The following is a 12500-nucleotide window of genomic DNA, read 5'->3' on the forward strand; positions in this document are numbered from 1 at the left end:
TCAAGCCTAAAGGAGCCCTAATAGAACAGAAAGAATTTATTTTTTTCGAAATTAAAGACTATTAAGACTACTGGAAAATACGATGTCAGTCTACTTTAAAAAAGCCCATTTGATTCAGTGTCATACTTGTCGTTTCTTTGTAATTATCTGTGAAATTAACTAGCATTTTTTTTCACTGTAAACACATTTAGGATTATTAAAAGTGTGTAATTTCTGTTCACATCAAAATAATCTTATCCCAACTTAATATGCAGAGACTAAATGGGCCATTTCTAGGTTTATTTCCTTGAAAAGTGAAAAAAAAAAGTGACTAACAATGGCTCAACCAATAGCGTGAGTCGGCGGGTGGGGTTAACTGCTTTATCTGACCAATGGCAGACAAGGGGAAGTGAAACCTGTATGAAAACAATCATAATTTCTGAAATTCCATTTAGTGCCACTAGTGCATCTGAGCTTCACACACTGTCGTCTCCGGGGTCAGATGATTCCTGATCTGAGGAAAACGCTCCGATTACAACAGTGGAAATCAGTTCCCAGTGAGATAGTCAGAGTAAAGTCTCAGAGTTGATCACAGAGAGTGAGTTCCTCATATGCCGTCCCGTTTGGGGCTCTCCTGGATGGGAACGCCCTGGTTCTGGAAGAGCGGCTGGAGGAACAGACCCAGAGTGCCCACCACACACACGATCACGAAGATCCACAGAAACAAGCGGTCCACCACCATGGCCACATACTTCCAGTCCTCGATGACCTAGACAGAGAAAACCTCATTAATGCTTTAATGACCACTGATGAGAGACGAGGAAACAGAACAAGGGAGAAGGAGACTGTGAGTGTCAACAAGTGTTGCTCTCTCTCTCTCTCTCTCTCTCTCTCTCTCTCTCTCTCTCTCTCTCTCTCTCTCTCTCTCTCTCTCTCTCCTCTCTCTCTCTATCGATGTGCTTTGGCTAAAGCATGAATGTAACCTCTGTTTGCTAATTGTGTTTCCACTGAAAAAATGTTCTTTGTCAAATTTAAATGACATTCAGCTTTTACTGTACGACTAAATACAAAAACATGCTGTTATTAATGCGATTCATGTGTTTTGTCAGATTTATTTGTGGATGGGAACTTGTGCAATCCATTATAACCTTAAAAGAAGCCTTTGGAAACAGTAAAAAGAGTTGCATATGATACAAGTGTTCTTTATAGAAAAACAGGATTCTAATGTTTTAAACTGATGGAAGACAATGTCTAATTAATATCTTATATGCACAGAAATGTGAGGACGACCGATATGTTGCACAGCATTGCAGCAAAAGTAACATACATTCTTTGTTTTCTGTGTTATAACACACAATTGAGACTTTATATCACGCAATTCTGACTTTATTACACAATTGAGACTTTATATCATGTAATTCTGACTTTATTACACAATTGAGACTTTATATCACGCAATTGTGACTTTATAACACAATTGTGCCTTTATATCATGCGATTCTGACTTTATAAGAATAGCGACTTTATATCACACAATTTTGACTTTATATCAGACAATTATGACTTTATATCACACAATTCTTACTTTATTACACAATTGCGACTTTATATCACACAATTCTTACTTTATTACACAATTGCGACTTTATATCACACAATTCTGACTTTATTACACAATTACGACTTTATATCACGCAATTGTGACTTTATTAACACAATTGTGCCTTTATATCACGTAATTCTGACTTTATAACAATTCTGACTTTATACGCAATTCTGACTTTATTACACAATTACGACTTTATATCACGCAATTCTGACTTAATAACAATTGCGACTTTATATCACGCAATTCTGACTTTGTAACACAATTATGACTTTATATCACGCAATTGTGACTTTATAACACAAATTACGACTTTATACCACGTAATTCTGGTTTTATAACAATTGTGAATTTATATCACGCAATTCTGACTTTATAACACAATTACGACTTTATATCACGCAATTGTGACTTTATAACACAAATTACGACTTTATATCATGCAACTCTGACTTTATAACAATTGCGACTTTATATCACGCAATTCTGACTTTATTACACAATTACGACTTTATATCACGCAATTCTGACTTAATAACAATTGCGACTTTATATCATGCAATTCTGACTTTATTACACAATTGCGACTTTATATCACGTAATTCTGACTTTATAACAATTGCGACTTTATATCACGCAATTGTGACTTTATAACACAATTGTGCCTTTATATCACGTAATTCTGACTTTATAACAATTCTGACTTTATATCACTCAATTCTGACTTTATTACACAATTACGACTTTATATCACGCAATTCTGACTTTATAACAATTGCGACTTTATATCACGCAATTCTGACTTTATAACACAATTACGACTTTATATCACGTAATTCTGACTTTATAACAATTGCGACTTTATATCACACAATTCTGACTTTATAACACAATTACGACTTTATATCACGTAATTCTGACTTTATAACAATTGCGACTTTATATCACGCAATTCTGACTTTATAACACGATTACGACTTTATATCACGTAATTCTGACTTTATAACAATTGCGACTTTATATCACGCAATTCTGACTTTATAACACAATTACGACTTTATATCACGTAATTCTGACTTTATAACAATTGCGACTTTATATCACGCAATTCTGACTTCATAACACGATTAAGACTTTATATCACGCAACTCTGACTTTATTACACAAATTACGACTTTTATATCATGTAATTCTGACTTTATAACAATTGCGACTTTATATCAAGCAATTCTGACTTTATTACACAATTACGACTTTATATCACGCAATTCTGACTTTATCACACAATTACAACTTTATATCACGTAATTCTGACTTTATAACAATTGCGACTTTATATCACGCAATTCTGACTTTTTTTACACAAATTACGCCTTTATATCACGCAACTCTGACTTTATATCACGCATGTGGCGAGGGGGGCGGGGTTTAGCGTGGTCTGTGACAGGAGAGAGAGCCGGGAGACAGGCGGTGTGTAAGTGGATCAAGTGTAAATGAAAAACACCTGTGTCTTGTTTCAGTAATTAATAATAATAATAATAATACATCAGACTTGTATAGCGCTTTTCTGGACACTCAAAGACGCTTCACATGGGGAATAAAACAAAACAAAACAAAACAAAAAGTGATTTTAAGGAAAAGCTAGTTTGAACAGGTGGGTTTTGAGTACTGATTTGAAGTTTGTTAGTGAATCGCAGTTTCTAATGGATGTAGGGAGTGAGTTCCAGAGGGTGGGGGCGGCAATAGCGAAGGCTCGAAACCCCAAGGTCCGGCGGTTAGTGCGGATGATCGGGGTAAGGCGGTTCGTGCCAGACGAGCGGAGGTGGCGGGTGGGTTGGTGCTGTTCCAGGAGCTCAGTGAGGTAGGGCGGTGCCAGGTTATGGAGGGACTTGTAGGTGAGGAGGAGGAGCTTATATCGAATGCGGAAATGAACAGGTAGCCAATGGAGCTGCTGGAGAACAGGGGTGATGTGTTCTTGGGACCGGGTGTGGGTGAGGAGGCGGGCGGCTGAGTTTTGGATGTATTGCAGTTTTTGTAGTTGATTGGTAGGAAGTCAGTAGAGAAGGCTATTGCAGTAGTCAAGTCTTGAAGTTATGAATGCGTGAATGAGGATTTCAGCTGTCGACAGGGTAAGCGAGGGGCGAAAGCGGGCGATGTTGCGGAGGTGGAAGAAGGATAGTTTAGTGATATGGTTGATGTGTGTTCGGTATGAGAGGGTGGAATCCATTATGATACCAAGGTTTCGGACAGAGAGGGAGGGGGTGACATTCTGTCCGTCGATAAGGAGAGTAAAGTTCTGGATAGAAGAGAGGAGAGATTTTGGGTCAGTGATAAGGAGTTCTGTTTTATTGCTGTTGAGTTTGAGAAAATTATTGTCCATCCAGGTTTTAATGTCGGAAATACAATCGGTGATGGTGGAGAGGATAACCGGGGTGATGGATTTGGTGGATGTGTAGAGTTGGGTATCATCGGCGTAGCAGTGAAAATGGAGTCCATGGTGGCGGATGACCTGACCGAGGGGAAGCATGTAGATGGTGAAAAGGAGGGGGCCGAGCACGGAACCTTGGGGGACACCATGGGTGACAGGGGAGGTGAAGGAATTGCAGTTGTTAACAGAGACAAAGTGGTGACGGTCAGAGAGGTAGGAGGTGAGCCAGAGAAGTGCTGTGCCAGAGATGCCAATAGATTTAAGACGATGGAGGAGGACAGTATGGTCTATTGTGTCAAATGAAGCGGAGATGTCAAGGAGAAGGAGGATGGATATGGAACCAGAGTCGGCAGCAATGAGGAGATCATTTGTGACTTTAAGAAGGGCTGTTTCTGTGCTGTGGTGTGGAGGGAATCCGGATTGAAAAGTTTCAAAGAGTTGAGAAGAGAGGAGATATTGGTGGAGTTGTGTGATGCCGGCGCGTTCCAGAATTTTTGAGAGTAACGGGAGATTGGAGATGGGTCTGAAGTCGTCCAGATTGTCAGGGTTGAGGCCAGGTTTTTTCAGGAGGGGTGTGATGGACCCAAGTTTTAGCGGGGATGGAACAGATCCAGACATAAGGGAAGTGTTGATGATAGTGGTGATGAGGATTTGTTGACAGGTTTTGAAGAGGGGAGAAGAGATCGGGTCAAGCTGGCAGTTGGAGAATTTCATGGTTGAGAGGAGTTTGGAGGTGTCAGAGGGAGACAGAGGAGAGAAGGAGGAAAAACTGTGGTGTGTGAGCGGAGTGAGTTGACATTCAGATGGTGGAGAAGCGGAGGAAGTGGATGGTAGTGAAGAGTGTATGGTATGAATTTTGGTGTGGTAAGATGACAGGAAGTTATTGCATTTGTCTGTAGTGAATGTGGAGGTTATATTATCCTTGGGTTTGGTCAGTTTTGCAAATGTGGAGAAAAGGGTCCGGGAGTCGGAAGAACTTGAGTGGATGAGTTGTGAGAAGTAGTTGGACCGGGCAGTTTTGAGAGCAGAATTGTATGTGATTATAGCGTGTTTGTAGACTTGGGCATGGTCGGTGAGACCAGATTTTTTATGGATCCTTTCAAGTTGTCTTTTTTTTTTTTTGAGAATGTGAAGATCTGGGGTGTACCAAGGTGCAGAGGTGGAGAAGGAGACTGAGGCAGTTTTAAGGGGGGCTATTTGGTTGAGTCAGGTGGAAAGTGTGTGGTTGTAAAAGTTGACTAGATCAGAGGCAATTGGATCAGAGGGAAGCGAAGAAGTAGAGATGGCATGGGATATGGAGGAGGTGAGAGAGATGGGACTAATGGATTTCAGGTTTCGAAATGTAATTGTTCTTGTGTGTTTGACGGTAGGAAAGGGGGTAATGATATCCAAGGTGATGGCCAGATGATCAGAAATTGTGAGGTTGGTCAATAATTGCCATGGAGAGACTGGATAAAGCCACGGGGAAACGAGACCGAGAGAGAGAGATGAACTGAGGACTTGTGCCGAGCTGTGTGTGAATGCTCTGGAGAGCAATATCATTTATTGTGTTGGACTGAGTATTTTGATGCGCTTTAACGCGTGTCTTTTGTTTTGATTGTGGAAAAAGAGAATAAAGCACAAGTCTCAGTTAAGCCGACCCTGTCCTCTTCCTTCCTGATTATTTGAGCTCGTTATAACGCAATTCTAACTTTATAACTCGCAATTGCGCCTTTATATCATGCAATTCTGACTTTATAACAAAATTGCGACTTTATATCACACATTTTTTACTTTATATCTTGCAATTTTGTAAACTCGCAATTGTGAGAAAAAAAGTCGCAATTAACTTTTTTATTTTTCATTCTGTGGCTATATAATAATCATAAATGTTTCTTGAGCATCAAATCATCATATTAGAATGATTTCTGAAAGATCATGTGACACTGAAGACTGGACAATATATTTACTATAATTTCTATATAATTTACTATATATTCACATAGAAAACAGCTGTTTTACATTCTAATAATATTTTTAAAAATTACAATATTTTTGATCAAATAAATGCAGCCTTGGTGAGCAGAAGAGACTTTTTTTTAAACAATAATTTATCTGGGAAGAGAAAGTCACTCACGCTTTGATCATCATCGTTTCCCATCATGTGATCGGCCACGTAACGAACGCCATCGACAGCCTCCTGAACCTCAGATCCCCAGTCTGCAGCCGGCCTGTTCCCTCTCAGGTCCTGTGAGCAGTTCTGTTGTCCCCAGTCTGCAGCCGGCCTGTTCCCTCTCAGGTCCTGTGAGCAGTTCTGTTGTCCCCAATCTGCAGCCGGTCTGTTCCCTCTCAGGTCCTGTGAGCAGTTCTGTTGTCCCCAGTCTGCAGCCGGCCTGTTCCCTCTCAGGTCCTGTGAGCAGTTCTGTTGTCCCCAGTCTGCAGCCGGCCTGTTCCCTCTCAGGTCCTGTGAGCAGTTCTGTTGTCCCCAATCTGCAGCCGGTCTGTTCCCTCTCAGGTCCTGTGAGCAGTTCTGTTGTCCACAGGCCCGCGGGTCTCCTCTGCGAGAGCCGGAGCTGTAGTGCGTTTGAGGGCCCTTGTTGTAAAAGTGGCCCGGTGACGAGAGAGTGGAAGCCAGCAGTGCAGACGCAGACGAGGACATGCCGGATTTACCAGGACCTGCGTATCGCAGACCCAATAGAGACTTGCCCTAGAGGAAAAAAGTATACTTTATCGTATTTTAAATAATTCCCTTTTTCAATAGTGCATTGGGTCACAAATGTGTGTGCTGTTTGATACCAATCTTTAATTTGAAAGTCATGTTTCTAGTATCTATACAACCACATTCTTCCATCTTGAAAATATAACTAAATTGCGACATATGCTTTCAATGACAAATACGGAACAGCTAGTTCACGCGTTCATGACATCAAGGCTAGATTATTGTAATGCTCTACTGGGTGGTTGCCCTGCACGCTTAATAAACAAACTACAGCTGGTCCAAAACGCAGCCGCTAGAGTTCTTACCAGAACCAGGAAGTGTGTACAATCAAAACTAACTTTAGCTGGAAAATAACTTTATTCTAGAGCTGCTGTAAAGGCAAAACAATTTGTTACTTAATTTTCCTTTTATCACTGTAAAGCTGCTTTGAAACAGTCTATATTGTTAAAAGCGCTGTATAAATGAAAGTGACTTGACTACATTGCAAATGTACTAACAGTTTTTTTTTACTATCTTTAAATATATTAATAGTATATTAGCATCATGCTTTTACATATTTTCACAATACAACGATTAACACAGTTTAACATAATTGTACATAAGTATATTTTCTTAAAATATTCTCTAAGTAAAAATTCAGTTTATTTTTGAATAGTGTATTTATTTGCACTTTACTTAAAAACATATTTTAGGTATACTTTTAACTGTGTGCTGGAAATGATCATAGTAACAATGCATTGAAAGTATGTTTCAAAATACATTATAGTATACAATTGTATATTGTACAAAGTACATCTAAGTAATATTTGCTTATTAATGTGCATTTGTTATTGAAGACAAAGTGCAATTTGTAGTATTTGGAATAAGCCAAAGGTATTACTGAGCATATACTGTTTACTCAAATATAATACACTTAAGGTATATTGCTTGTATGTTTCGAAGACACTCGTAATGAATTTGTAATGTACATGTAACACAAATAAAGTACACTTTAATATCACTAATCAAACATGTAATTAGTCCTTACACAGGCATATACTAAAAGTATACTTGAAGTTGTTCCAATTTATCACGCTAAATACACTTAAAGTTATGCTTTACTACAATTTAATTACAACTAAAATATACTTAGTACAAAATTAGTTGTTCCAAAATAGCACACTTCAAGTTAACTAATCATTAACACCAGGGCTTGAAATTAACTTTTTCACTCACAGGCCAATTTGGCTTCTAAATTCTTAAGTTACCGGCCATTCAGAACTTCTACTAGCCAAACAAAAAAAAAGAAAGAAAGAAAGAAAGAAAGAAATGAAGCAGATTAACTACGTCACAGCTTATATATATACAGTGTTGTGCAAGATACTCTGGAAATGTAATTCAATTACTGATTACTCCTTTTAAAAGTAATCAAGTTACTGTTCTGATTACTTTATTTCAAAAGTAATTAGTTACATTACTAGTTACTTTACTAACCCCCCACCCCACCCACTAAAAAAAAAGAAAAAAAGAATAACCTCTTTAGTCTGCTCATGAATTAACTTTATTGGGAAGTGCATACTCTACCTAGCAACATACACAATTAAGCCAGTCTCTTCTGACTTAAATTCAACTTTCAGATACGTTTATATTTGGACTGGACTCGACAGTAGAAGTTGATGCATTGCATACTTTCTCGAGAAGTTTCTCGTGCTGTGGTGTCCTTTCAGCTGTGTTAAATTAGATGTCGAGTTTTTTGCAGTTGAAAAGGTTTCTTCCCCCACATAATTGACAGCGCACAATAATGTTCTTAACGTTGACAGAAATAAACTCAAAATAATGATTGTATTTCCAGCTACAGAACGCGTAATTTTCTCTCTCCATGACGAGTTTGTTTGCCGGGACTCGAGAAAGCTCTTTTCTCTTTCTACAATCTAGATAGTAAAACACCGCATTCTGTCGGCAGCGATATAACACAGGTGTAACGAGTAACTCGGGCAAGGAACTATACTCTAATTACTATTTTGAAAATTATAACACGTTACATTACACCATTACTAAAAAGGAAATCAAATTACAGTAACAGTAATGCGTTACTGCCCAACACTGTGTATACAGTATATATATATATATATATATATATATATATATATATATATATATAATAAAATTTAGATTTTATACATTCATTTCTTATTCAAAGAAAATCCTGTCATCCAGCATCTCCTCCCTTCCTCTGTCATCCTCAACACCAAAAAAGTGTTTTAGGTGGACAGATCAATACAGTACAAAGAACATCAAATCATTTTGGTTGTTGGAAAATCACAATCTCTTTTCTGTTAACTAGATTTTTTAATCTTCGCTATTGCTTCAATGCAAATGAACAAGCGCACCGTTATTTGTTGCGTAGTGACGTGTGTGTTCAAGTAAGCCAGATATGAGCAGATTCTGCGCAATACACCGTATTTAATATTAATGATGACTCACGTGTTGAGTATTTGCACTAAATCTGTGCAGATTTGGCTTACACGAACTTCCCAAGCAAAGTGAGTAAATATATTAAGTAACACGGCAAATTGGCTAGTAATTTGACAGCGTTACCCGCCACTGTTGATTTTTACCCGTTTACCCATTTGGCGGGTGTTGATTTCAAACCCTGATTAACACACTAGTAAACTGTATTAGTCTGGCTGCAAGATTAGAGGTGGAGCTGGGGAGGGAGGAGGGTATTAGTTCCTGAGAAACACGATAGCTGTTGATAATTCTGATGGAGGTTATATATGAATACAGTGATAGGCGTCGTATCTTTAGGTTTTTACCAGAGTGTGGTCAGGCAGACGCCGGCTCCCACGAGTCGAGTTCCCTCGGGGTCTCTGCATGAACAGCAGCGCTGGGAGCCGGACCAGGAACACCAGCTTGACCCAGGCCGGCATGCTGTGTGTGCTCGGGGAACGATGGTGCACGTTCAACACACACACACTCGTGATGATGGAGAACGTGACCAGCACCATGGTGAACATCAGGTACTTCCCAATCAAAGGAACGTCTAGTGAAGTGGGCGGCACGATCTTGGAGATCAGCAGGAGGAATACGGTGAGCGCCAGCAGAACTGAGATGCACAGCGTCATCTTTTCTCCACAGTCCGAGGGAAGGTAAAACACCAGGATGGCCAGCGAGGTGATGAGCACGCACGGGATGATCAGGTTAATCGTGTAGAACAGAGGCTTGCGCCTGATGATGAAGTCGTAGGTCAGGTCCACGTAGGTCGGGTCCAGATCGCTGACCGTCCTCCGGCCAGGAAGAGCCAGGATATCCCACTCTCCACTGGGAGTGAAGTCGTCCATACTGGCCACCTCGGTCTTCAGGACCAGGTCGATCTCGGTGTGATCGTACGTCCAGGACCGGAACTTCAGAGTGCAGTTCTGCTGGTCGAAGGGAAAGTGCTTGACCTCGATCTTACAGGCGCTCTTGTATATGGCGGGGGGAAGCCACGCGATGCTGCCGTTAAACAGGACGATTGCGTTGGTGAAGACCGTCACCTCGTACGTGCCGTCAGCACTGGGGAACACACACAATACACTACATGTGTTACTACTGAACGGGCATTTTACTTACAATTATGATTAAAGTTAGTGCTGGGCAACAATTAATCACGATTAATCGCATCCGAAATAAAAGTTTGTGTTTACATAATTTATGTGTGTACTGTCTAGAATCATTTTGTATACAGTATATAAACACACACATATGGATGTTTACATTTAAGAAAAATGTGTTATTTATATAAAAAATAACAATTTATTATTACATATATTAAAATACATGTACTCTTGCGGTCAAACGTTTGGAATAATCAAGAAGTAAGTCTCTTCTGCATTTATTTGATTTTAAAAAATATAGTAAAAACAGTGAAAATTCTTTTCTTTTTTTTATGCGACCTCAGTCGACGAAAACGTACATATTGTGCCTTTAATACATGACGGTGAACATCAAACACATGCAATTCATATGATAATGAGTCTGTTAAAATTTTTTTAATAAATCATGTTTACTTTTCCAGAGCATTATATACACTCTTAGGGAAAACATCGTATATAGAACCCTTTATATGGTTATATATGGAGAAATGTCTCATGATTGCATAATAATTTCATGTTTAACAGGTTATTTAATTTTCTTCTAGAGAGAAAGGATGTTTACCAGCTATTTAATTCATCAAATTTAATCAAAATAATAAATGAATAAAAACAAGATTCATTAATTACAACTAAATACTAAATTTGTGGATGACTGCTCACCAAGGCTGCATTTATTTGATAAAAAATACACAAAAAACAGTAATATTGTGAAATATTATTCCAGTGTAAATCAGCTGTTTTCTATGTGAATATATAGTAAAGTGTAATTTATTCCTGTGATCAAAGCTGAATTTTCAGCATCATTACTCCAGTCTTCAGTGTCACATGATCCTTCAGAAATCACTATAATATGATGATTTGATGCTCAAGAAACATTTATGATTATTATCAATCAGATTTTGTGGAAACCATCATACACTACCATTCAAAAGTTTGGGGATTTTATTAATAATAATCATACTTTTCTTCAGCAAGGATGATTTAAGGACTGATCTAAAGAGACCGTAAGGATCTGCTTTCTCTCATCATTAACCTCCAGGTCTTCACTCACTTGTTGTACAGAACTATATCCGGGAGCCAGATGTGTCTCGACGGGATCCGGAGCTTGTCGATTCCCTCGTACTCAGCCGGGTCCCACGACAGCCGATAATCATTCCAGTTCTGAGGATTACATTGATAATAAGTCTTATTATTTGATATATGAGCTTTCCCTCGCTCAGACTAGCCATGATTACACACTCGGTTATGAGTGAACACACAGCACAGATCTGAAGGACACGGGGTTCACGAGGCTTTAATGGAGGAATGATTAAACGTGACACTGACCTGAGTGAGCCAGACGTTCGTCGTCATGATCTGTTCTCGTTCATTCTGAAAGCAGAAAAATAATAAAGATGATTTTGAAGAATGAAGTGACACAGAAATGTCTTTTCAGCAGACATAATCATTAAATGATCAAAATCATTACCGTACATTTGAACATGGATTGCAACTCATTTGTTGTGAAAACTGAATTTAGATTATAGATGGAAGACAGTAAGGACTCATTCAGATATTTTACTTCTCTGTGATATCTTAATTATTTTTTTCCGTCACATTCCAACGCAACGTTTCTCATTTGTGTTCAGCTTAAGGGTTATTATACTTAACTAAAACTGCTACTTGAAAAAAAATAAAATATAAAAACTTAAACTTAATTTATCATAATTAATTGATTTATTATAATTTATTAATATATTTTAATTTAGTTTAAAATGATGTACTAAAATAACTCAAATGAAAACTGAAATACAAATTGTTAAAAACAACATATAAATGTTTTTTGTTTTTTTTTAACTTAAAAATGACAAAAACACAACAAAATTACTACAATTTTTGTATTTTAGAGAATATTTAAATAAAAATGTATTAAAAATATTAATGAAAACTACAATAGTATCACAATTATTCTAAGAAAACTGTCAAACTTAGTAAATACTAAAACCAATAAAAAACAATTAATAAAAACTATACAGACACGTTTCATACCAAAACTAATAAACACAACAAAATTACTAAAAATAACTATAATTAAACTCAATATAAAAACAAAATATGATAAAAAATATAAAAAAACTATAATAATATTTGAATTATGTTTAAATAAATCCACTGTAAACACAATTTATGTGTGTG

The 12500-nt window shown here is 37.9% G+C and overlaps 1 protein-coding gene across 2 annotated transcripts in view; it reads right to left on the reverse strand.

Annotated features, from left to right (window-relative positions):
* Positions 1–220: 220 nt before the first annotated feature.
* chrnb4 (cholinergic receptor, nicotinic, beta 4 (neuronal)) overlaps positions 221–12500 on the reverse strand; it is a 19550-nt gene continuing 7270 nt past the window's right edge. The window contains exons 3-8 of one of the 2 annotated variants that reach the window (XM_077230924.1): positions 11652–11696; positions 11377–11486; positions 9507–10245; positions 6508–6699; positions 6130–6237; positions 221–748 (exon numbers count right to left, since the gene is read on the reverse strand). In XM_077230924.1, the coding sequence (XP_077087039.1) occupies positions 587–748; positions 6130–6237; positions 6508–6699; positions 9507–10245; positions 11377–11486; positions 11652–11696 (1356 nt within the window). In that variant the 3' untranslated portion in view covers positions 221–586. Of the gene's footprint in view, positions 749–6129; positions 6700–9506; positions 10246–11376; positions 11487–11651; positions 11697–12500 lie in introns of both variants that reach the window. The other variant, XM_077230923.1, reaches the window with a different exon arrangement.

This window comes from Siphateles boraxobius, unplaced genomic scaffold (genome assembly GCF_051911475.1).
Source record: "Siphateles boraxobius isolate OS27281-9 unplaced genomic scaffold, OSU_SipBor_1 156, whole genome shotgun sequence".
Lineage (NCBI taxonomy): Eukaryota > Metazoa > Chordata > Actinopteri > Cypriniformes > Leuciscidae > Siphateles > Siphateles boraxobius.